This window comes from Halictus rubicundus, chromosome 9 (assembly GCF_050948215.1).
Source record: "Halictus rubicundus isolate RS-2024b chromosome 9, iyHalRubi1_principal, whole genome shotgun sequence".
NCBI classification, from domain to species: Eukaryota; Metazoa; Arthropoda; class Insecta; order Hymenoptera; family Halictidae; genus Halictus; species Halictus rubicundus.
Window position 1 is genome coordinate 13,464,129 of NC_135157.1, and position 25,349 is coordinate 13,489,477.

At 42.1% G+C, this 25,349-nt stretch overlaps 4 protein-coding genes and 1 long non-coding RNA gene across 6 annotated transcripts; 2 read left to right on the plus strand and 3 right to left on the minus strand.

The window, feature by feature from the left end:
- Positions 1-281: 281 nt before the first annotated feature.
- Positions 282-3,934, minus strand: LOC143356996 (dopaminechrome tautomerase). The gene is made up of 12 exons (XM_076793111.1): positions 3,879-3,934; positions 3,710-3,831; positions 3,564-3,668; positions 3,502-3,522; positions 3,267-3,438; positions 3,100-3,203; positions 2,975-3,023; positions 1,970-2,471; positions 1,633-1,735; positions 1,469-1,557; positions 893-1,185; positions 282-791 (listed from the first exon to the last, which is right to left on the minus strand). Exons 1-12 carry the CDS (start codon positions 3,932-3,934, stop codon positions 620-622), a joined length of 1,788 nt encoding a protein of 595 aa, XP_076649226.1. The 3' UTR covers positions 282-619.
- A 7,586-nt stretch (positions 3,935-11,520) lies between these two features.
- On the plus strand, positions 11,521-12,102 carry LOC143357199 (uncharacterized). Its single transcript, XR_013082784.1, has 3 exons — positions 11,521-11,572; positions 11,645-11,791; positions 12,064-12,102. It is a non-coding gene; the product is annotated as an uncharacterized LOC143357199 (long non-coding RNA).
- Positions 12,103-14,393: 2,291 nt separating this feature from the next.
- Positions 14,394-17,852, minus strand: Yellow-g2 (L-dopachrome tautomerase yellow-g2). Its single transcript, XM_076792955.1, has 3 exons — positions 17,528-17,852; positions 17,168-17,423; positions 14,394-15,058 (listed from the first exon to the last, which is right to left on the minus strand). Exons 1-3 carry the CDS (start codon positions 17,788-17,790, stop codon positions 14,435-14,437), a joined length of 1,143 nt encoding a protein of 380 aa, XP_076649070.1. The 5' UTR covers positions 17,791-17,852; the 3' UTR covers positions 14,394-14,434.
- Positions 17,853-18,771: 919 nt separating this feature from the next.
- Yellow-g (L-dopachrome tautomerase yellow-g) lies at positions 18,772-21,654 on the plus strand. Its single transcript, XM_076792958.1, has 4 exons — positions 18,772-18,896; positions 19,290-19,772; positions 20,456-20,870; positions 21,317-21,654. Exons 1-4 carry the CDS (start codon positions 18,786-18,788, stop codon positions 21,547-21,549), a joined length of 1,242 nt encoding a protein of 413 aa, XP_076649073.1. The 5' UTR covers positions 18,772-18,785; the 3' UTR covers positions 21,550-21,654.
- A 1,184-nt stretch (positions 21,655-22,838) lies between these two features.
- LOC143357092 (uncharacterized) lies at positions 22,839-24,431 on the minus strand. 2 transcript variants are annotated; one of them, XM_076793313.1, is made up of 6 exons: positions 24,235-24,431; positions 23,887-24,139; positions 23,671-23,794; positions 23,400-23,581; positions 23,158-23,301; positions 22,839-23,087 (listed from the first exon to the last, which is right to left on the minus strand). In XM_076793313.1, the coding sequence occupies exons 1-6, from the start codon at positions 24,411-24,413 to the stop codon at positions 22,908-22,910; spliced, it is 1,062 nt and encodes a 353-aa protein (XP_076649428.1). In that variant the 5' UTR covers positions 24,414-24,431; the 3' UTR covers positions 22,839-22,907. The 2 variants fall into 2 exon arrangements, with proteins under 2 accessions (XP_076649428.1, XP_076649427.1); XM_076793312.1 differs by having other exon boundaries at positions 22,839-23,301.
- Between the last annotated feature and the right edge of the window lie 918 nt (positions 24,432-25,349).

A 25,349-nucleotide genomic window follows, 5' to 3' on the forward strand; every position in this document is an offset into this window, starting at 1 on the left:
ACGTTTCTCATCGAACAATAAAAGTAATAATACTCGTTAACAACCATCGTCGTCATTCATTTTTACGCAACAATCGCTCAACACACTCGTCACTCGAGTTCACAATTACAAATGTAAATAGTGTTTTAGAATCGTCGCCATATTTGAAATCGCTTAGACTCTACGAACATCATAGTGTTCTCAAAAGACACACAGAGACTCCACTGTTTAACCAATGTTTCGAAACATATACTATATTTGCAAGAAATATATTTAATTTTATTAAAATAGACACCGCTTGCAATTGTTCAGCAAAATGTATATATAAATAAACCCTATTCAATGAGGCGAAAGATTTCAATATAAAACAGGTTTCGTGACCTCTGCAGGGTCGTTGGTACTTGTACTTTTTTACAAACTGCCATTTTAAAAGATTTAGAATCTGTCTTCGTCTTTTCCTGACGTCACCACGATAGATTTTTCTTGCACATCGAAGATGCTGACAATCTCAACGGGAGAAGTCGAATCAACAAACTTCCTCGTCCTCTACTAATGGACGTTCACACGTTCTGAACGCTAAACAATATTAGCATTATCTCTCGAACAGAGGACTCTAGCTAATAGCCGAATCTACGATGCTCTACAGTACGGGGATCAGTCTCATTATTCGGATGTTGATCTGGCGGGGGTTGACCTCTCGTCTGAAGAATTTCTGGAATCTGGTGCTCATTACCCACAGGATGCCATTATCTTGCTCGACCCACCGAATCTCGGCTACGAACTGCAAATGCTGATGACTCAACGCCAACAAGCTGAAGAGAACAAAATAACCAACCGTTTCGGCATAACTTTAATCAAGAACATGCCTGTTATGTGTCTGCCTCTATAATTTTGTATTGTGCATAAATGGTACCTTTGTTGATGGGTTTGAGGTTGATAGCTGGTAATGAGGGTTTCCGTGAGCGGCGAGAAGATGACCGAATCGTCTCGAGGATCGACGGCCAACGCGAGACCTTGACTAGACTTAGTCCCGACCCGAGTGACCGGTAATTGTTCACCGAATGGTACAGGGCCTGCCTGAAGCGCTGACGTTGGCACGGAGAACAAACGATTGGTCGCCAAGGGCTGGAAGTACACTAAGCCTTGTCTCGGAGAAAACGCTAAACCAACGACACCGTCCATCAACTCGAACATGTCGTTGCCAATCTGTAAAAGAACGTGATCTCTGTAATTGAACTCGGTCAAGAGTATACAACAATGTTGGGTAGCTAAAACACAGGGTAAAGGACCCTACTACTGTGCCCACGTTAATCATGTTTATGTTTAAAGCATAACGAATATGAAAAAAGGAATATTATATATTTTTCATTAAAATCGGTTGATACATATGTTATACATCTCTTTTTGAATATTCATTACGCTTTAAAAACAAGTATAAGTAATATAGGCACAGTAATTGGTACTCCCACAAGTAACTGAGGAATCTTACTCTGTAGGTGGAGTAATCGGGATCAGGATACATAGATGCGTGAGCAACTCGCCAACTGTTGTCGGTAGCGCCATCGAAAATCACCATACCTGAGGAAATCGACGTTTCAATGAAAGCAGACGTTGAGATCAATTTCTCGACGATTATTATTAGCAGTTACTAACCAGGCCCCGTGGTGTCGGAAATGTACAAGAACACGTTGTCGCAGGTGGTCGCCGAAACGTCGTCGATGATCAGGTTCGTCAGCAACGTGTTGGGTCGCAAAACCTGAGGAATGATCAAAATTAACAATACATGAAACGTTGGTCGTATCGGTCAGTTATTCACAAAATCAGAGCCATTTCTTCAGTAAAATATAAATTGAAAAGCTGGAAACGGTTTTCGAGGTGACCACAACTTTGATCTGTGAAATCTCGAAATCTGAGTTCAACTCAACTTGAGAAAGATTAAAAAGTGTTTAAATCCCCAGACCAGCGTTAAAAGAGCAAACCGAGCACTAACCTCCCTGGGGAAGACGTATATTCGCACGAGCTGATCGGTGTGCAGGTCGAAGACCATGATTTTCGGGGGGCAAACCGGTCTGAAGTCGTCGATCGACGTCATTACGCCGCTGTCGACGACCCAGAGCCTGTTACACCTGTCGATCTGGGACCTGTACACGGAAATCAGTTGCGAACAGTTCAGGTACCCTTTTCCGAGGCTGTGCCACTCCCAGGATGGGTAGGCTTGAAGCTGCGGGCTGCTTCCCAAGGTGATGTTCCTCGGGATGTAGTTCAAGGTCGACGGTACACCGGCACGCAACCTTGGAACGCTGACGAAAATGCGGTCCCAGCCGACCGTCATACCAGTCGGCACCACGTTCTCCGGACGATATGCATTGAGGAATTCTTGGTCGTGAGGAAGCGCGAAGTCCATAAGTGGCCATTGGTAGATCGTTTCTATTGCTGTCACAGCTCTCGCCCTGGTACAGCAGGATCCTACCAGGAGAATGAGAACGATGATCCTGTGGGAGGAAACGGGAAATCATGGAAAGATATTCCAGTTTCTAACGCTTTGACGAAACTATTCGTCCACCTTCAACGCTAGGGTTACGGAGCACTAAAAATGGCCACTTTGCATTATTTGATTAAAATAGGAAAAATTTTCTGCCACTTTTTTTCGTAATATATACGCATTTTTAAAGGGTGTACGAATTATAGTTAAATTATAATTAAGTTATGTGATTGGGGCATTTACGTTGAGCTATGCTCTCTGAATGTCACTCATCTATGTGTGCGAAAATGTCCGCCTTTCATTCTTGAATCGTGGGATGCATAAAGTCTTCTAACAATGGCCGTCCACGGTGCTTGCGAACAATAACGTTGATTAAACGTCCATTAACAAAAGCGCGATAACTTCAACGTGTGATTCTTTTGTTCTTCGTGTTTGCGTTCCGCGAAAACAGTCATATTCCCCTAATTGTTCTCAATCAGCCCGTTAACTTTTTATCGAAACGCTATGGTATACAATCTAGCAAAACACCGGTTGCTACCTTCGCTCAAAAGCTTCCCCTTATCTTTAAGAAAAACCAGTGATTAGCTGTTTCATTCATTTACTGTCTAATCATTTCGCAAGAGCATAACCGAAGTTACTTCTCTTACCGGTTAGCGCGAAACACGAAACGGGCATTTTTATGTAACACCTGTCTGGCGCGATTAGCACACATTTACTTTGCATAACAGAATATTCACCTTGTCTAATAATAACATTTCCGCGAATAATTATGTCTCGATAGAAGCGAAGTTATTAACAGCGGTACCCGTGAACTTGATCTTGAACGCATCGGATGTTTCCGCCTCTCGTCGCGTAAATCCAGAGGTTCATGCAAATTGCACGAGATTGCGTCTCGTGCCCGCGAATCCTGCTTTCCTTGTCCCTGTTCGAGGGACGATCCACCGCGCGTTCTCGAGTATAGTAATTACCGCGAACGCCTACGTCAGAGCGGTTCAGCGTCTGCCCGTGCGGGCAGCGATTTTCTTGCCTTGGGCATACACAGAACGGCGGGCACGAAGACACTGCGAGCAAAGTATCGCATGTATTGTTCATAGGTACAGACCTATGACCTTACCTGTGCCCGTACCTATGCCCGAATTCTCAATGAATTTACTCTTGAAATTTGTATAATGTAATGTAAAATCGTCAGTTTCAATGATCCGTTGATCTATGTAGAGTTAACGACGCACTGTCAAACTCAACATTTGCCAAACAAGAACGGAATATTAAAAAATGGTACTTTAAAGTGTGGCCGTCTTTTTACTTCACTAGTCTCCTTCCAGATCTGAATTTTACTCAACACAGTTGTATTTGTGTGCAACACGGATCTACTGTAACGTTTAAACAAGAATTTACTTAAAACTCACAGTTCACTGACGCCTTCTGGTCGTAAACAACAAGAAATTTCATAAACCAAGAGAAAATTCCTAGCATCTTATTTCACAATAGTAACGAGCACAATTAATAAGCACGATACGATCTATTTCAACTACAGAGCAACAAATTATTGAAACGAAATCACGTGTCACTTTCCCCATCGGCTGTAAATAAACTGCAGATTTTTATGCAAACCAGAAATACTGTAGCTACGTATACATTTGTTGCTGGTTTCTTATTATTCCATTATTTTCTTACAGCCGACGTGAAAAATCTATGGATTTTATTTATTCGACTCGAAAATAATAGAACAGTATTTCTAAATATACTTTCGTTCTCACTGTTTCGCATTTGCTCTGCTCGTTTCCGCCGTAAATGTCTAGTCACAGATAACACTGCATTTCGTAAACTAAGAGAAGGTACCAAAAAAAAAAAAAAAAAATAACAAACCCAACATGATCCTAACTACAGAACAACGAGTCATCGAAACGCAGTCACAGGTCACTGTAGTCGGCAAAAAGAAAATTCTGGTAAATAAATTCGCAGTTAACCCGAACAAACCTCATTTTCTCGAGAAGATCGCAGGTATAGCGGAAGAAGATCGACGGGTTCGAAATCGAATCAGAATATGCTTCGTGGTCGAGACACAAAGTCTGTCGGGCGAGCACGGTGTCTAGCTGCGAGCCCGTTCGCCGAACGTGTACCAAGTCCCGCTGGTTGAACACCGACTGATCTAATTTCCTAGCATCGACTGGGATCTTAACTGTCTGGGAGACAGGAGGGAAAAATTGACACATTGTGCAACAACACGCTCGACGCGGCGCGGCGGTGCACACGCCCGCCGCGAACCGAAGCACGATCTTTTGTGACATTCAGGCTCGCGAGATCGCGCCGGTCGCTCGTTTTCTCGAAAGGTTAAGGGTGCGGGATCGGTGGTGAGTTATCGACCAGGTTTTCTCGCGTCAGCCCGCCCAAAAACCGGTGGCCGGTTTTACACTTCTTCCGCCTCGGGAGGACTCAAACCGTAACAATTTTTTCAAAATTTTCCAGCCTGATCAAGCTACCCTATTTCATCCAGAATTTCACTTCACCGCTGCTAAAATCTCAGGACATATAAAGAATTTGAAGCTGTACCATTTTCAAAATTTATTCTCGCAATTAATTCAACTTTCATTTTGCGTAAAGATCTACAAGAGTCTATTAGCCCTTTGCACTCGAAGCCATTTTAACTCCAAAACGAAACATTTCTTCCGACCTAGAATATTTCCCTTCTATATATATTTTTGCATTCTATATATATATACGAAAATAATGCAATTTACTCGTACAATACTGAAGTGTTTAGTAATTTATGAAATACAAGCAAACTTAATAATGTAGAAAGTATTTTGAATAATGATACAGTCATTTCTAGTGGCGGCTTACAGTCGCCATTCGGGTGCTAAGGGTTAGTAATAAATTATTTTCAACTCGCTGAAATTATTAAAGAAAGAAGCTTACCTTTATCTCGGATCGAAAAGAAGTCAAAATGGCGAGTCGTCGATTTTGTGCGTTCCATGTACCGGAAACACCTATGGGCTGATCGATTGCCTAATTATACAGAGTCTTCTGTAGTGTTTTTTTTTTTAGAAAGCGAAGAGAAAGAAAACCATAAACCTATCGAAAAAGTGCGATTGTCCCGCGAGATTGTATCGAATCGAGATTTTCGCGCGTGCACGTGACAGAATGGCGCCGTCCGTGCGCGGATAATTAAGACGTTAGGATAGCTTATGAGCGATAGCAGTTTAATCCGTTACTGGAGAAGTGTTTTCTAGGATGAAGGTAACATACTTTGAAGTTCAGGACTTCGATGCGGTAACCGTCCAGATATGGATCGTACTTCGTCTGGAGAAAGTAATTCGCGGCCGTTGCCGGACAGAGAGGTCGGCATACGGGTTTTTTTTTTTAAGCATGCGAGCTAGTATGACGCCCACCTGGAACGCAACAATCGAACGGCAATCCGGGCAAGTGTTGCAGGAATTTCAAGTCTAATCGCTACCAGCTGCAAAAACCGGAGTCCCCGAACGCCCATTTCCCCGAACTACTTGAATTTTGTATTATAGATCACCGGCAAGTAGGTTAGCGGCACTTCAATGGCCGTCAATTTGTCTCTCGCCTGAGAAATGAGATTTCGGATGAAAAAACTCGTATATTTTTCTGGACCGTTTAAAATTCACGTAGTTTTCGTGTCGAAGAATAATTGTGACGTTCGGAAAATTTGAAAATGGCGCCAACAAAACTGTCGTCTGACCCTTCAGAATTGTTTTAAAGAATATTCCGATACTCATAAAATGTTTGACGAACGCCATTAAAAATGTTTTCTAAACGAAAAGATTTATAAAATTCGGGAATAGGTTGGTCGACGCGGTGGTTTCGGAGCAAGTTTTTTTTTAATAATTGTGTTCAGATGTAGCTCGATGCATAATGCGGGGATTAATTAGGTGACATTCTAATCTAGAAGACCAGGCCGTTCTGCACTCCAGCCAGTTAGCGGAGTGGCGTTAGAAGACTGAACAAAAAATAAGCGTGCACCGCGTCCACTTATGGGAACTGGAACTTATCTAATTGTTACTTTCTATGGGCCATTTGCGGAGAAGTTTACGGTATCCTCGGGGCTAACCCTGGCTGTTCATGTGGTCATGAGACACAGGATATTGATCACGTCTTATGGCAATGTCCTCTATATGACACGCACAGATTGAAATTTATATATAACCTGAGATTACAGGGTTGCTTTCTTCCCATGTCGTGCAATGTACTACCCCGCAGACCTACAAACACTCTATGTAAGATTTTGTGCTTCTTCCTGAAAGATTGTGGATTGTGTATATAATGTCACCATCACGTCCATTACCAATTAAGCGACTTCAACTGACATGTATCTATTGCGTTACCTTCACATTAGTATAGGGTTATTATTGTAATATTATGTATGTAATACAGACTGCAGAATAACCTCTCATTACAACTGTACAATGAAAAAAAAAAATCCTCGGGGCAATGGCCAAAAACGTCGGAGGTTAATGGTAACGGTGGGCGCGGTCTACAGTTCCGGGGACTTTCGACCGGAGTTACCTACCAAGGACGTCCGCATAACATTTACCACTATCCTGGCTCGGCACAATTGCCATTTTATTCGCGCACCGGTCGTAATCATACACCGGAGCTACCACGGCCGACTTTAATCGATGCATTCATCGCTTCATTTGCTCTTAAAGAGCATTTACCTGTTCGCCAGGTGATTTTTCAATTTCAAACACCCAGGCAATCAGGAAGGATCATTTCTCGCAGAGGAAAATTTCCAAATGGCCACTAATCACCGACAAAAACTGGTCCATCGCCAATTGTACTTGATAAATGAATTCGTTATTTATTTATTGTGTAATATTTATATATTTATGATACATTATACATTTATTGCACGCAAATGAATGCGGTACCTAGTCTGAAGGTGCTATAAGTATAATGTGCGGGCTGTAACTGAACTGCATAATGAGTACTGGGGATTTTAATGCCACATGAAAATTTTCTAACTGAATTACGACAGACTGGAGCGAAATAGAAATTTATTTTCGCTCTTGTATATATGTATGTACATGTCGAAATTACAACTACTCATTTTCTCAATTTTTTACGTACAATGAACTTTCGACAGAGGTCGTTCGCTTCGACAAAAATATTTCGTGGTTACGGGTACCTGTCGCCTGGAATAAACCTCACAAAACAACGTAATTTTTCGTGAACAACGATTAATCGTATCTTGTGAAAGGATGCGGATTCGCGTCACTGACCACGCACGTGTTAATTAACGCTCGAGCACTAATATTATTGTGGAACACCAACTGGCAACCCCTGCGCAACCATAATGCATCCATAATGGATACGTTTTAAATTTATTGGTACACATTAGTTCTTTATTGGCGATTTTTAAACGGTGAATATTTATGCAAACAGGAAGCGTAGACACGTTTTCTCACACTATTATAGGCTTTATCAGATTTCAAATAATATGGCTGTTTCTCATTGCGGTTCGTCAAGTTTCCTGAATGTTGTGTAATTATTATACAATACGCCCAAACGCCTTTTCAAATTTCTCATTTTGTGGACAATTCTCGAGAATTGGATCCTCTTTAACAATAATTTTGGGGAACGAGAACTGACCGGAATATTAACCCTCCGATGGGCACACTCGTTTTTCGCGGTGGGTTTATGTTTTCTTTTTGGCTTTCAAAAAATCAGAAACCATTCTGGGACACTTATACGAGCCTCTACTTTCATACTGTTATCAGTAAAAAATAAAAATCTTACGGATTAAATTTGGAAATCCGAGGGTTCCTTTCCCTTCGAAAGAATTCACAAACCACATAAACAATAGAAATTCCTCGGATCTTTTCTCAGAATCACTGTGAGCTGTAAGCGCACGAAAGTCCGCGTTCTGATCTATACCTTCGGACGATTGAGGTATCATTGAAGGGATCTATATTTGCAACAAACAAAAAAAAAAGAAAGAACGTGTCCTTGCGGAATGTTTCATGTTCAATGATGCAGGTCGAGGTCAAGCGAGTAAAACGAGTGAAACAAATGCAAAAGGGGCCACTAGACTCGATTCGTATCGAGATCAAAGGAAATTACGGGGTACCGGGCAATCGTTGCGCAAGATTATTCCCCCGGTGGTAATGCAACAACGCTGCTCCACAGGGGAATAAAACATTTTCGGCTTTCGCAAGCGAACCGAGTTGAAATATCATGGGAATCGCCATGCGTGGATCGCGGACAGTCCCACGGTTGCGACGAAATCTCAGTGTCTACGTTTTGACGATTGCCCGAGCTGTGATCCGGTTCATTGTCTTCTTGATAAGCCTCCTCGAACAACCGCAAGTCGTTTAACCCTCGTACGCTTCTCGGAAATGGTTGCGCAAAAGGCCCTATCATAATATCTCATCCACTTTTGCCTTACACTTGAAATGGAAAACTTATTCTTCGTTTATCACCGGACAGCGAATCCCGCGAAACTAAAAATTTGCAAACAAACTGGCGATAGAAGTTGATTCTTTCCTAATATATTTAATAGGTTGGTACTAATATTAATTAGTATTATTAATATTATTTATTTATTGCTTTGAACCATATAAAGTTTATATTTTCGGTTGTCCGGAAAGTTAGTGCCGATTTTTAAGGGAAACTCAAACGCAGTATATTTCAATTTCGATACACATTTACTGAATTATTATAAGTGCCATTTTGTTCCATAATCTTTCTCCATCTTTCACGAACTTTCCGGACAACCCAATAGAATAGAACAGTATTTTGTAATTTAGACAATCTTGCCTTTCCATCATTTTGTCCAAAAATCATTTCATCCCCCATGTAGAAGATCAGTATGAACGACCACCGGCAATGTTCTCCGACATTTATCCCATTCAAGCCACCTTTCCTCTAATTCGTAATGAGATACGCAGAGTCAATGGCCGTTATATTGCCCGTACGAAAAAGATATCGTGTCGTTAGCAGCTCGTTCGAAAAAATGTCCCGACAATGAGTTACGATAGTCGAACGAGAGCGAGTGCGTATCGAGGAACGTGAACGGAAAAGGCCCGCAAAAAGCAGCGCAGCGCAGCGGTGCGCTTGCCCCGTCGCGCGTGTTTAACGAGAACCGTAAGATCGTTGCACGGATTACGCAAAAGCCAGCTGAACGTTCTCGGCGATGTGTTTCCATGCCGAATTCATTTTTCTTCGTTCGCCACAGCTCACTGTGTATCTGCGCCACGTATATGCGAGCGTGTCCGCGGTGGAAAGTTCGTGCGCAACCGTTCGACCGTGCACTATATTGTCGTGCGCAACGCGAGCCGACGATTAGCGTCTCTTGCTGCGGCTCTTGATAAGCAACGTTCCCTGAGCAACAATTATCCGCCGTCACCTATTTCGATTTCGAACCATTCGATTATGCAATCTTAATAAATGTTCATCCACCGAATTGGAAAGCTACCCCCGTGAAAAGAATCCGATTGGACAAAGCAACACTGCACCGATTTAGTGTTTATTCAAATTTAAATTTCCAAATTGTTAACAGCAACCCTGACATCCTGATACCTGATTTTCTTCCGAATCTGTTTTTTAATTGATTTTAATTTTATGTAGCGTAATTGTATAGTATATTCGAGAAGCTAAGCTTTCACGAAGCCAATTTGGACCTGTTGAAACGCTATACTAGCTGCTAGGCGAAGTCACTATCCATCCAAGCGTTGCAGATTTCGAAACGTATTTCAGAAGAGCATACCGAAAGATAAAAACAGAAGGTTAGAGTAATATAGAGAATAAATTGTATAATATTGAAATACAGGCTATCCTCATAAATAAATATAATTTATGTAGAAACGGTATTTTCACCTCATAATATCTGGAAAAATGTAAGAAAATCTTTGAAGCCACGCGCGTGTTTGCCCGATTGCGTAAAATCAGCCAGCGTGCAGTTTTGAATATTCGAAACGCGTTCGTAAGTGGTTAATTAGAAGCGGGGTTGTCAAATAAGTGATGTTCAATTAAAAATGCAGTCGCGAGGGCTCGTTACAAGAGCAGGGAAATGCAAGCGCGATCGATAAGCCCGCGATCAACGGAACGTATCGGAATTACATAATTCGATTTGGGATTCGATAAAATCAACATCGGCGTGGCTCGTGTTTTTCGGATGCGTTCGGTGGAAAAAGCGTATCGCGTAACGCGGTGAACTAATCTAATTCACAAAGCATAATGGTTCGCTGAACAGACTGCAATGGCTGCACCGTTGTAGAGATTTCGAGGAGACGAAAAAAAAAATAGATGTACCAGGCGTTTCAACAAAGCGTTGTCGGATCTTAATGATCCGATCGATGGTACAAAGTGGATACATTGCACGCTCCGGTAATTTCACGGTCAAAAATCGGAGCAGAACGCTGCCGGCACACGCGAGAAGGATTTTCAGCGTCGTATCAGATGCCGTCGAGCGCTGAACCTGATCAACAATAATCTGTCTTGGTAACGCGGTTTCGCGTGTTCGAGCCGTGTTCGCATTTATATTATTATTAACTCTACTAATTTGACCGTACGTATTATTTCAGTCGCTCGTAGACCGCCGATTTTAACATAAAAATTGTCTACACTAATTTCAAGTTGTAGGAGCCATATTTATTTTTCCAATAATTCTAATAAGCTGGAAACAAAATAAATTAAATATTTAATTTTTGTTATCAACGCTTCAAATTCGCAGTCCAATCACTGAATAACTTTAAAATTTAATTTTTAATTTGATTTTGCAGATTCTGAAATTGTTTTAATATTATTTTTAGTTCCACGAGCTTCTAAATTTCCGTGCAGTGTTACTTGTTTATTAAGCGTCAAGAGCGTCAGGGTAATATTGATCTTACTTTCGTCGATGCATATTTTTCACGCGTGCATTTGCGTTCGTGGGAAAATGTTGCATCGTGAATTATCATTGACAGCAACTTGAATTACGCGTGTTGTAGGAAACGGTGAAATCCTAAGAGATGTCGGAGGTTCTTCCGGGACCGTGTCCAGAATTGTAGGATACAGAATGCCGGGTAATGGTAATCGACAATGGCGGTCGAAGACTTGAATCACGTCCGAGACAGTTCAAAGAAGCAGGGGAAAGCGGGCGAATAGGTACACTTGGTTCTATTTTCTCCCGATCTGTAACAGCTCTCCAATTATCGTACTACATCGAGAGTAACCGAGTGAACCACATTTGGTGATGAATAAACGTTACTCTGTTAATGAAACATTGTGCCGCCATGTTGGTACAGTGAGTATAGCTCCGTCCTTCGCATGCCGGGCCTCCGACGACCTTTCCACGAACGATTACACGTGGAGAGATTTAATTAGGTAAGAATTACCTAACGAGGATTTAATCCGCTTTAATTGTTGTATTCGGGAAAAACTTTTAACATAACGATTTTGATTAAAATGTCACGGAAACGTAGATGGCTGAGACGTCAAAATGAATAGCAGTTGCAGTAAGTTGCGATAAGATCTCGCTTTGGAAATAAATGCAAAAATTAAGAGTCGAGTGATGTATAAAGTGCTAGGAAATATTAATGAAAATGTCATGAAAATGTACGATCCTATCGAAAGAATAAATTGTTCTTTTCGTTCAGTTCGTCAAAAACTGCAAAATCATTTCGAGTAACGAAGAGATCAAGACGAATGGAACACCAATAAATCACACCTCCACTAAATCTTGATCAGGAAAACAAAGTTTACTAAGCTGCAATTTTTCTGCTTTGATTTTCTCAGTTTCTCGAACTGTAACGCAAAGAGGAAGTATCCCTCGTCGAGTAGTCACCGTGATTAATACGAACACGGTGTTAACATTACACGATTCCGAAGCGTGACTGATCGCACATCGCTTCATTTAACATAGCAATTATGTCGACGATCAGTTAGGCCAATAATCGACGTTTAATTCATGGTAAATCCTTTGGGCGATTTATGAACTTTCCCGGTATCAATTTCTTTTTCCATTCCGTTCGATAAGACACGTTTCGACGGCGACGGTAAACGCCCACCGACGTTGCGAGAGACTAATTAAGCGAAATCCGCAACCGAGTTTGATATGGAAAATTGCTAAATTGCCCGTGGAGAATTTCTCCGAGGTCTCCGAAGTTGTGTCCATGAATTTGCAACTGTATCAACAGTGCTCAATACATATAACAACCGATTGTTTTAATGTACGTGTTTTGTCTTCAACTGTAAACTTCAGTTTTACTATTCTCTAAAAGTGCTTAGGAGTATGAATTGCTCCATGCTTCTTGGCCAAGCGAGTTATTACTAACAAAATCTAAAATTATTCAGAAGGAAATGACTCACTTAAGTTTATTCAATCCACAGACCGTGATATTTTATTATCAGCTCGAAATCTGATTAAATTCGATTCAATTCGAGCAACGTAACCGGTTCATTGTAAAACAGTAACGACTCACTTAATGGCACGCATAACGCGTGGAATTTTAAGAGAAATTCTGATTATAGAATCGAGTCTTATGACGGTATTAATTACCGATCTGAAGTTGAAACTAACGAGAAAGTCGAGTTGAAAATTCGAGCCGGATCAAGAAGTGCGTAAGCGGACTGATAGACACACATCAAATCGATAAATCGTTCTGGGGAACGTGTTACGCTCGGAGCCCCGATTTTATCTTATCGCTGTTCTGCGCCCGAGCAAACGCGGATTCCTCGCAGTTGTCCATTAAGTTCCGGCTACTTCAAACGGTAATTAATACACAAGGTAATTAATGGTACGGGGGAATGTGCAACGGAGATGTAACGTTACACGGTTAAACTTTCACCGTTCCGAAACGACGGCGATCCAGGAACCAAATTCGATACCGAATATCGATTTCCTCTGGATCCTTTCGGGGGAACACGATCCCAACGAACATTTTGATCCCGTTCACTGGGAAGAGTTCGCCGACTCTTTTCGAACGAGACGTGAAAGCAAAACGTGTTTCGAGATCGGTTAAAATTACCGAAGAACGGCGTCAAGTTTCGCGGAAAACTTCAAATTCAAGCATACATCTTGTTTGTCACGAGACAAATTACATATCTTTCGAGCAAAATACCATTTTAAGAAATTCCCACGTGAAACACGGCACAGTCCAGGCTGTACACGCAGGAGTCAAAATAAAATCGGCCATTTTCTGTGTTACGCGGAACGGTATTCGAACTATTTCCGGTGATATACAGCGAGGCTCGAGCATTGTGTTCTGAAAGCTGTAAAATTGCATATTCCGCGCGTAGTTTTTATCCTTTGTTGGGCGCGTTCCGCGTGAATTATACACGGTCGAATTGAAACGGGATTGTTTCACGTAGCGAACGACTAATCGCGATCGAACGCCGCCGAAGGAGTGATTGTAAGAGAGAAAGGTCCCGTTTCCCTTTTTTTTTTCCTTCTCTCTATCGGCCGAGTTCCCCTGTGCACCGGCCACACGGCCGACATCACGGAACGATTTGCATCTTGATTTATGGGCCGGGTCGGGCTCACGACGTGGACGCGAACAAAAGAATGCGTCAACACGTTTCCCTTTCCGTCGATCTAGCCGGACCGCCAGGCAGCGGATCTTCGTGCGAAAGAAAAATTCATTGTGCGAACAATTTTGTTCCAGTCCCCGAAAAAATACACGAAAATTGGAATTCACACGCGATCCGGAGTCTGACACGTGGGACCTACTTCGACTTATTTCTTTTTCGTGCAGAATCACCCCCCTATGACCACCGATTTCCCTTTAACGCATTTCTACAATCTCAATTTAAAAATTTGTATATGTGTCTTTTGACATTTTTATGGTGCTAAGCATTTCTGTCATTAAAGGTTTCCCAGGATCTATCCCAGCATCTACGTTGCGCTAAGTGCGATCGATCTCTTATCAGCGAGAGGACCAGAGGAGATAGGGTAGGAGACGAAAAGACGCAACAGAGCGAGCGGTCCGGCGTCGAAGGTCGATTTATCAAGTCGAACGTTCATGCGCGTTACATAATGCTAAGCGCTTGGTTAGCGCCACAGCCGACGGTACCCTGCATGTAGTCTGGGAAATTCGACTCCAGGACTCGCATACTGCTTCTGGCGTAATCCGCTGCCACATGTGTAGCAAGGCTGCATTCCGGGCTGGTGTAGACCAATTGGAACATCCTGGAGTCGAAGGGGTTGCTGGCGTCCCATCTGTAGACGTCGGACTCGCCCTCGTAGCGGAAGAAGAGGGCGCTGCCATTGTCGGTACCCAGCAAGACCATCTTCTGCGGCTTCGGGCCAAGGTCGTGTATGCGACCATTCGCGGAGCCGTTTCTCAAATGCTCGGTTCTTACGGAGAAGAGACGACTGCTGCTTAAGTAGGTGAAGACCAAGCAGGTACTTCCGTCGGAGCGACGCAGAAGAGCCAGGTACAACACGTCCCGACGGGTACAGCCCATGGTGACCGCCTGCGGGAGGACGACCCGATAGCCGCGACCCGATGTCACATCGTAGACGAGGATCGCTCTTGTGGCAGCGTCGGACACGTAGATGAACACCCTGCCGTCCGGACTGTAGTCCGACACCACGTACTGCAGCCTCGACGAGGGACTTGTTAGACCTGTCAGCTCCACCGTCTTCACCAGCTGCGGCAGAAATCAGGGGAGACTTGAGTAACGTCTGCGATCGCCAAGGGAACACTGAATTAGTAGGCGTCCGGGGACTGCGGGGCGTTGGTGGTCAGAAAAGAGCTTGATACTGATTTTGGGAATTTAGCGATACTACGATGCATGTGAAAAAGGTGTGCATGCTATTCGTGAACAATTTTTACCCTGAAAAAACCCGGAAGCTAACCCAGGGGTAACCCAGACCGAGGGAACACCGAGTCGTAGTGGCCAGATCGAGACTTTTTCCCCCACTCTAACTTCCCCTTCTACCGCGCTATTCCCCTCGATTCCTTCCCCCTCCCCTCATCTGGCGACACTTCTGACGGAATTAGTAGGCGGAATTAGTACGGATGCTGATAGAAAAGAACTGATATTTTGCTATGCTACCCCCCCCCCCCCCCCCACACCTTTTTAAGTTTAATTTCCAGACCTACCAGGAGAAGATAAATCAGTATTGATCTGGTGAGTAGGGATGCTAGTGCATCAGTTAGGACACCAACAGTTACCCCATTACTTGTCCCTACACTGATGTATGATGCAATCCAATAGTATGATGTAATGTATGATGCAATCCAATAGTATGATGTAATGTATGATGCAATCCAATAGTTGGTGGTTTCAAAAATTAAATAAACCGCGTAGAATAAAACTTATTTTTGATAAAATCTAGTTCGAAAGTTTCCTACATATTTGACGAGTTGTTACTCCGTTACTATTTAGTAATGGACGTATAACATTTGCGGATTGGCACTCGGGATTCTATCACAACTAATCAACAATGCTGTAATTTCTGTGTTACGTGATTGAATAATGTTTCAACAAGCAGCTTGCAAAGGGTGCGGCACTTATTCAATAACAAAATCGCTATTGCGACAATACTCAGTAGTAACCGTTTAACGAGAGTAGTGAAACGCACGTCGAGAGATGAAGTAACTTCGAATCACCTTACGCGGAACCGAGTGTGTCAAGATGCCCGATTGCAGGCTATCAACGAGATAACAATACTTTCTCAAGGGTACTGATTGGCGGTGAAAAATTTATGAAAAATTCGAATCAGAAAAGAAATCAATTCAAAATGTCTGACCTGCATAGTCAGGCAAACGACTGACCTGAACTACCAGCTTAAGCCTGCTTTCAAAATGTTTTTAAAAATTGCTTTACCTCTTTCAAATTCTTGACCATCGAGACGACATTTCCACAAATTTCGAAAGTTTACCAATATTATTCTCCCGCGCACAGAGGTGGTCAAATAAATAACTTATTTACCAAATACAATCGACTTCTTGACTACAAAGACGGCATTTCCACAAATGTCTTCTAGTATTATTCCCCTTATCCAACAAACGATCAACATCACAATGGAACAGAAAAATGGAACAGGATCGCTTTCTTTTAAAATAAGACTCGGTCGAGTGGTCAAGCAATGGTAAAAAAAGTTTTACGTGATTATACGGGTCGAGATTCGAGTGGTCTTTTAATAATGGTCTCGAGAATGTCTATCGATTATGCAAATGGCTCCGCAACAGCCGAGTATGGCAACGACAACGCCCAGTTAATTCGCTGTTCGCTGGCGGAAGATTTCCAAAACCGGAAAAATTATTCTCGTGTGCTGGGTGAAAGCATAAAAAAATTGGATAGATAATCGATCGTCGATCGTGCGGTAACTCACGTTACACGTTCACGTTTTACAATTGCGCCCCGGTCGTGTCGGCCTCGGTTCATTTGAAATTCGCCTTTCGCAACGGCACACGAAATAATGACGGCGATATATCTGTCACTAAGTGACACGCGTCAACAACTGTTATCTCGCGACACGGTGCAAGATCATTTCTGCCATCCAACACCGCCGTTCCGTTCACCAAAATGGCCGTATCTCGCGAGAACTCTGAATTATTCATGGACGCTTTTGTCTGCGAAAGTTGTCCTACCCTAATTTTTCTTTTGCCACTGTATTCGATCAGTTTGTAGATTAGAAAAATATCAACCTTAAAGAATTGAAGTTCCTCCGTAAGAATGTCCGTTTCCCGTGTGTTTACAATAACCGGACCGACATTAGATCATTAGTTAACAGAAGAGCATTGCACTCACTTTTCCAGTCGCGACGTTGAAAGCGAGGACCTTCGGCGGACATTTTCTGATTGGCTCCTCCAAAGTGTTCACGACACCTGTGTCGAGGACCCAGAGGATGTTCTGAGGATCCAGGTAAATGTCGACGGCGTTCTGCAGGGCGCTGCATGTCCCTTCTTCTTGCACGGACCAGCAAGGATAAGGAACCAAGCTGGCGTGGCAATTAGGATCCGTCAAGGAGACCTTGGCCAGGGTTGCTGGCACTCCAGACTTGAACCTGCGAGTCGATACTTGAATTAATTTCTTCGTGACTCGATAATTGCTTACGTGCTACGTACTAGAAGAATATCCGAATCTATCAAAAATTAATTATTCTTGTACCTGGGCAGAGCAACAATGGCGTCGTCCTTGTAGATAGCGGCCCTAGTCGCGATCATGTTCTTCGAAGTGTACCGACCGCTGTTCGTGAACATGCTCTTCGTGGTCGGACAAGGCCATTCGAGAGGTCCTCCAGTCCATTTGATGTTCGCCGATCGCACCGGTACATCCTCCTCGACGATGATGATCTCTTCTTCCGCGACCGCGAAAACGACGACGACGGAGACCGCCGCCATAATCGCGAGACACCCGCCCTTGAAAAACATCGGAAACAATTGACACGAGGAGCTACTGTTGATCGAACCCGACTGAACTGAGAAATCATCATGATTGCACCAGTTTTATACGAGCCGCCGGTGTCACTTTCGTTACGAAACACGGCGGGTTTACCAAAATATTTATTGTTCTGTCGAAACGTCCGCGTTCTCCGGACTATTGACGCTGTAAACTCGGACTGCGGACAGTTGGGATTCTTCGCCCGGATAAATAATGCACCGGTAAACAATAAACAATCGTGATTGTCACGTTCGAGAGCCGAGATGTTCGTTTGCTTCGGGCGAACGAAGCTATGCCCCCGGAACGCCATTTTGGAGAAATGAAATGTACTCGAATGTTTATGAACTTTTTAGCCCTTGCTCGTTAGGTGAAAGTGAAAATTACTTACGCTTCCTTTTTTTTTTAAATGTCGGTGCTGACTGTTAATCTGCATAATTTACATTCCCAATTATTGTCAGATTTAATAATCGTAATATTAAACCATTTTCAGCAGTATTGTCGTTTCGCACTCGTCAATAATTGGGAGAAGTTGTGTTTACAACTCGGCGCAATATTTATTAGGGGAATTTTCCTTCGAACGCTATCTTGAAGGCATTTTTAGAAATGTTTTTATGTTGCATTATTCAGATTTATATTTTTTCCACGAGTCTCGAACAGATTCAGACATTTACATTTAAATTTATTCGGTATTCACGATTGAAAATCGTTTCTGAGAACAGTTATGTAATTTCAGTTATATTTGGAAAGAAGTTGCATAGTTGTCCTCTGCGGTTATTTACTGTAAGTTACGGTGAACAGAACAATCGTATCGACTAATTATCAGTCCAATATCGAATAGACATATTTACGAAACGACGCTGTCAATTGACGAAACACGATGACTTCCGTTGTTTGTCAAACAACCGTCGGGAAAATACATTTCCTTGTTGTCGCCTGGACCTCGCGCAGCCTTGTCAACAACGGAAGCGTTGCAACACCGGAAGCGATGCATGCACGATCGAGGAACGATGGACCTACCCGTCCACGTGTGTATATAAGGATTATGTCGATTATAATCAGCGCATATTCATCGTCGTCCACATCCACTGAAAATCGTGTAAGTCGCCAACATTTTCAATTCTTCTCTTTCTTTTTGCAAAAATTACACTGCAGATTAAAATTGACTCTCAACCCGTCGTGGTAAACTTGTTCAGAATTCGATCCGCCATTGTCTCACATTAAAAATTACTATTTTACATTGAACTTCTCGTAAATACACCTGCTCTAAAATTGTTTATAAAATTCCTCGGACACCTTGAGGTATGTAATTTAAGACTGAACAATCCGAATGTTCTAAAAAAGTTAAAGGAACTTGATGTTCACAATTATCAGATCACGGGAGACTTCTAGTTAAGGGTTGAAAAAACTTGAAACCCGTTATTCGGCACGAAACTTGTAAATTGGAATCGCTCTAGAAAATACGGTAACGTTGAAACTTTGTTTGAAACAGGTTAGCACAATGAGGTTCCTAATCGTAAGCGTCCTAGCAGTCCTGTCGCTAGCCGGTGCAGAGCTGAAGATAAAGGACCTGCAGGTGACGCTGTCAGGCCAGACCCTGCAGTGGCCCTGTCAGAGCACGAAGAACATCTACGAGACCAGCGGTCGTTACATCGCGAAGAACGTGATCGCGACCAGGACGCAGATGTACAAGGACCAAGCGATCCTGGCGATGCCTCGCTACAAATCGGGTGTACCGTTCACTTTAGGTGTCGTCTCGGTGAGTGCGAAAGAGTGCACGCCGAAAGTGACCCCGTTCCCTTGCTGGGAGATCCAGGAGGAAGGGAACTGCCAGGCTCTGCAGAGCGTTGTCGACATTGTCCTCGACATGCAGGACATCCTGTGGGTCCTCGACGTCGGCATCGTCAACACCTTGGAGCAACCTGTGCGCAGGTGTCCCCCCAAGGTGGTCGGAATCGACGTGAAGAGCGGAAAGGTAAATCGAAATTAATATAGTTAATTTAATTCGGTAAATTAAGTATCCCACGTGTGAAAAGCAATTCATTGACGTGTGAAGTAAATTGTATGCACCATTATTCTAAAATCTCTGAAGCATCTACTTCTATTATATCTATTTTTTAAACTTGGAAAGGAAATTCCACTGTAAGCTTGCAGTCCCGCCATCTTGATTTCGATAGCCCATAAATGTCAATATAAAAATTTGCAAGTTAATCGTGTTGAATGCCTTAACGGTCACCAGCGACCGGCACTATGGAATAAGATTTAATCTATCGAATATATTTTCTGTAAGATTATAATTATTCTAATTACAGTGCGTAGTGAAAGCTGCATTAATTGTGTAATCAACAATTATTGCTGGTCAGACTAATCGGTGCTACGAATGAAATAAACGGTACTTGTGCTAAGCACGTTAAGAACGCACACGGCATTCCACGTGTCGGCTATAAATTACCGTTTTCCCCCATTTTGTTAAAGTTGCAAAATGTCATCAGAAAAAATGTATCCCGCTTCTTCTCGCTATCTGAGAGTTTTCGATTATTGTCACCAAGTGTTGTATTCGATAAATGATAGAAAAACAGCCGAATAATCTCGACACGTTGACAAAGAAACAATTGAACAATTTCGAAGCAAAAGATGACACCAAAATGAAACTTCCAGGTGGTGAAATTGATCGACCTGAGTCCACTGGTTGACATCTCGTCGCGTCTGCAATACATGGCTGTCGACTACGCGTCGGACGGCCAGGTGTACGTTTACGTGTCCGACGCTGGAACCAGAGCGATCATTGTCTACAACGTAACCGCTGACAACGGCTACCGCGTGGTTCTTCCTAGAGCAGTGACTTCCGGCGCAGAAAAGAAGGACGCGCTCTACTTGGCGCTGATCAGGAAAAGTTGTGGCACCCATGTCCTCTATTTCACCTACTTGGGCTCGAACAGAATCTTCGCCATCAGGGCCGCCAACCTTAGGGCCGGAAACGCTAACGGATCGATCGTGGAAGTTGGACTGAAGAAGAATAAGATAGTCATCCTTGGTACTGACAATGGATGCGCCATTTTCTTCAGATTGAAAGGTAAGAAAAACAATGGAAATATTTTCTATGGAAGCTTTACAAGTTCTTCAATCTCGATGACCGACGGCTATTTTACCGGATTCTCGGTAGATCCTGTTGTTATTTCTGCGAACAGTTTTAGCTAGCAATTATGTAAAGAATATTGATTAACGTTGGAAAAATATTTTTCGTAGAAGTCGATTAGGAAATTAATATTCTATCTTCCGGAAGTCTATTGACAGAGCTCTCAATGACCATGTTATCTAAAGGAGAATTAAATATTTTTTTTTTAATTCATAATCCTTAAATTCTATTGCTGAGAATCACTGACGATTCACGGGTAAAATTGCTGTGGCTATTGGAAAATCTTCAGCTGTTGATCGCATAAATTCTGAAGAACTATTAAATAACTGCCGCGCCGGCAGGTAATGTGTTAATTCTGCAACTGATTGTATAATCAATTTCAGGCGACCCGAACGTGTACATGTGGAACACGGAGACTCCGTTCGTACAGGACAACTTCCTGTTAGTGCAAAAGGGCAACGACTGCAAACTACCGACTCAAGTTGTCCCCGGCTACAAGAGGCTTATGTGGCTGATCGAGAGCAACTTCCAGGATTACATCGAGAACGCTGTCAGTTGTTCCGGTGCATCGGTTTGCCTTCATCCCTTGCTAAACACTTGCGACGATCAGCACTGAAGTCCCAATTGAAATCGATCAACTTTGACCGCTGCATAGAACAATCGGACATTACAATTCTGACACCTAACATACCCAAGCGAATTCAAAATGTCATGCTTTGAGAAACGAGTCGATTTCTTCCTACAGTGAAAATAGATTTGAAAAGTGAATTATAAAAATCTTACGAAGTGAGTGCAGCGCTCGAAAGGTTGATCGCCCTGATCGGCCGCCATCTTTACCATCCGGACAAATGTCAACCAGTGTTAGTTGCAAAACTTCGACGACGTTCCAGCCGTCGATCCAATCGAGAGCACGCTCTCGCTGTACAGACAGAATCTGGAAACCGTAAATACATAAAATTGTTAATAATAATCGAGCCTCTTTCTCACCGTCCTTCTACTACCCAGAGAACAACGCAGCTTATCGCGTCATCAAACAATTCCTGTTTCATGAACAGCAAAGCTATCATTATCATAAATACAGTCATTAACGATTTTTGCACGCTTGTGTGATTATCCTTGTGTGCGGACGGGGAGCATTGATCACAAAAACGTGTCGATATAAGTGAAAGTTGACGATAAACGATGGGGAGTTTTATTGCTCGCTAAATCGGGGATTGATAACAGTTTAATTAGACATTGAGTTATGTGACTGAACCGTTTATCGACAGCAATAAAAAAAAAGAACTGATAAACTTCGTCGGTGAACATTGATTTAATTCCATTTTGATTTAATTCCTTATTAATTCCATTTGGAGATATTCCGCAACCGAAGTCAATTTTTAAATTAACAAGTCGAAAGTTTCGCTTGAATAATTCGAAGCCGCAGTTTTATCCGATTTTTATGTAATTAGCGATTCTCGTATTACGAAGCGAAAATTAATGTAATTATGTTACGGCTCAGATCCACGCGATTTGCGATGTCGGATGGTTCTCGATAGTGGCACCCACCGTTCGCGATAATAATTGTTGTATAACATATTCGATGTAACGCCGATTGATCGTACGCGCCTTTCGTTTCAGTTGTTACACCCTGCCGGCCATTTCAATCGCCAACGGAACAGGTTATCCAGTAAATTACTTAGCGCGGTGACTAAGTGTTATCAACGTAAACGTAAAAATTCAATTAACGGCGCCAGAAACGACATGATGTCACCGTTTAGAAAATTATACACCTCCTGCTGAATGATACAGATCTGCCCTTTCCGCTCAATCAACTTTTAGGAATGAATACGGTTGGAAATTAAACGTACTTTTAAAAGCGTACTTTTATCAGCAGCTAATAAATAAATTAATTTATTCCTTTAAGTGGTACAAAATTGAAATAGTTACGGGACGATCATTTTGTAGTGGTTCTAATGTTGATAGGGAAAGACCTCATGTTGGATATTTCCCGATTTTGATGGTCCTGGATTTGAGAGGCAATTTTGGCGAATCGTCGCTCTGGAATGGGCATTCCGGGTTTATCAAGCCCCACAAGTTCTTCTGGCTGTCCGTGGCGTAATCGGTTATGCACGGACAATCCTCGTTCTGCACAAGAACCGAGTGACTTTCCGCCTGGAAATAGAGAAAAGCAATTTCGCAGGAATATTTGCGGTGTTCGCGAGTCAAGACGAAAGGTAATTACTTCGAGAGGAAGTCTCGTGTCCCAGCGAACGCTGGCTCTTTCCGTGGGCATGAAATAATGAAGGCCATCCTTGACGTCGCAGAAGAGTCCCGACGAGGCGGCCATTTTGGTACCGTGCCATGTCACCGAGACATTAAGCGATTTCTAATCAATTAAGAATTATTTGTAAACACCTTCCGCCCTATATTTCTTTAAAAGAATTTATCTTAAAAGCAATTAGGATATTTATTGTTCAAGCTCACGCTGTTAAATAAGTTGTCCTCTTCGCTCCATAATTCTTCCAAGTTTATGCTGAATAAATTAAGACTGGAGGAACCAGTTAAATACAGCACCGAATTTTTCCTGGAAATGGCGAGATCGGTGCTGGACACTCGAGGCACTTCCGGTACGTGGATCATCTTTATCGTCCACCATTTCTCTTTCTCTAAAATAATCAGAGATTGTTTTTTCAATTATATTTCCTCGAGTATGTCTGTCCTGTGATTATTTTATTCAGAATTTTTGTTCAATCACCTGGCATGAATACTACGATCGATTCTTCGCCAGCGTCCCCGATGTATGCTCTGGATCCAGATTCATCGATCACGAATGCTCTCAAGTTATTTGTTGGAACGTTCGTCAATTCGGTGGATGATATCTTTCCAGTTAACATTTAAATGTGGATTATAATGTGTAGTAAGAAAAATATTAATTGTTAGACTGCAGACGTCTGCACATAGCTTTTCATACCAATTGATTACTCCTCTTCAGATTGTACAGAACGATCCTGGCAGAACAATCATTCTTATCCGGCACTTCCAGGGCCCATAAACGTCCACGAACATCGACGTTCACGTCGACGGTCGATCGAAGACAGGTCATTGACCTATCGTGCAGACCAGACGAGAATACTTTTCTGGTTTTGACAGAAGGGAAACTCGCCTCCGGCCAAACTGCTTCGAACAATGTCCCCGTCTCTTCCGTGGTTCCATTCCTCCGCCATCTTTGTATCAAAACGTATTGTTACTTTCCGTCTGGTTTATCAACTCTTCGTGTTACAAGAAATTGTATTACAGCAATAAAAATGAAGTTCTATACCTCGGAGCAGCTAAGAAAGCACGATTTCGCCAAATGGAAAATCTCGAAAGGAAAACGTCTTCCGGAAGATCCACCGCCTCGAAGTTCCAACAGGTAAATCTCCCTGAAACGGGAATTAACGCGACGAGAATTACTAATTCACTGCAAATAAGAAAACTTTTATAACTGTGGATAATCATGGTGGGTATTGGAATGAATTAAATGGATACTGGTCATTGACTGTCACAAACAAATTAACGGAAGCGTCGCGAACAGCCAGTCAGCAAATGCTGAAGTATTCGCAAGTCGTGAATCAGCATTTTATGAAATTCCATACGGTCATAATTAGACAGCGGATTTTATGCATTTCTGATAGAAATATTTTATTATTAAATTTTATGCATTTCTGATAGAGCCCGGGCCCGATCCCTGCTTTGGTCATTGTTCGATACAACTGCATACATTGTATATGAGCCATCGAATCTTAGTTAATACTTTTATCTCGTTACTACCTCTGCCGTAATGATTGCAGTCAATGCTGTCTAGCATTGGAAGTGGTATTATCGGATAAATAAGTAAAAAAATTAATTTTCTGTCTTTTACTAAGGATCACAATAAGAACGATTGAACTTTGTCATCAGTTGTAGGTTGTATGTATTTATTCTTTGTTTTATTCTATCATTATTACAGAATATTTTTTGTTGAATAATCATTATTTTGTATCGAGATAATTTCCAAATTAATTTTAAATTCTGATATTTTTTTGTAATGTTACTTTCATATCTCCTACACCTATAAACTATCGATTATAAAACAATGATTACAATGGTGAACAATAAGGAACAATTACAAAATGCATTATGTCAGCATTCTACGTTTATTTATTGCCTATGTCACTGACATTTCTTCCGTAGATATTTGAGAAAAAAAGTATCTTTATTCGACGAGTATCGAATAAATAATTTTATTCGACGAGAATTTAGCCGACGAAAAAAGATAATTTTTTTTATTCGAAGCGGATTTATTCAAACTTCGAATAATTTTTTCATCTTTTATCTGTATCTTTTATTCGAAGGTTTCGTATAAATCTTCGAATAACTTTTGCCGAGCGCCGAGCTTCAAAGTTTTGTTGTTTG

Excerpts from the sequence above, each read along its gene's own strand:
- Yellow-g (XM_076792958.1), top strand. The coding sequence starts at position 18,786 with ATGCATGCACGATCGAGGAACGATGGACCTACCCGTCCACGTGTGTAT. Across the intron at positions 18,897-19,289 it reads CCACATCCACTGAAAATCGT|GTTAGCACAATGAGGTTCCT; the intron begins GTAAGTCGCCAA and ends TGTTTGAAACAG. Across the intron at positions 20,871-21,316 it reads CATTTTCTTCAGATTGAAAG|GCGACCCGAACGTGTACATG; the intron begins GTAAGAAAAACA and ends AATCAATTTCAG.
- Yellow-g2 (XM_076792955.1), bottom strand. The coding sequence starts at position 17,790 with ATGTTTTTCAAGGGCGGGTGTCTCGCGATTATGGCGGCGGTCTCCGTC. Across the intron at positions 17,424-17,527 it reads GCCATTGTTGCTCTGCCCAG|GTTCAAGTCTGGAGTGCCAG; the intron begins GTACAAGAATAA and ends ATCGACTCGCAG. Across the intron at positions 15,059-17,167 it reads TCAACGTCGCGACTGGAAAA|CTGGTGAAGACGGTGGAGCT; the intron begins GTGAGTGCAATG and ends TTTCTGCCGCAG.
- LOC143356996 (XM_076793111.1), bottom strand. The coding sequence starts at position 3,934 with ATGCTAGGAATTTTCTCTTGGTTTATGAAATTTCTTGTTGTTTACGAC. Across the intron at positions 3,024-3,099 it reads CGCGCTAACCGGTAAGAGAA|ATAAGGGGAAGCTTTTGAGC; the intron begins GTAACTTCGGTT and ends TTTTTCTTAAAG. Across the intron at positions 2,472-2,974 it reads AACCGGTGTTTTGCTAGATT|GATCATCGTTCTCATTCTCC; the intron begins GTATACCATAGC and ends TTCCTCCCACAG.
- LOC143357092 (XM_076793312.1), bottom strand. The coding sequence starts at position 24,413 with ATGATTATCCACAGTTATAAAAGTTTTCTTATTTGCAGTGAATTAGTA. Across the intron at positions 24,140-24,234 it reads GCTTTCTTAGCTGCTCCGAG|ATGGCGGAGGAATGGAACCA; the intron begins GTATAGAACTTC and ends TTTGATACAAAG. Across the intron at positions 23,302-23,399 it reads AGGACAACTTATTTAACAGC|AAATCGCTTAATGTCTCGGT; the intron begins GTGAGCTTGAAC and ends TTAATTGATTAG.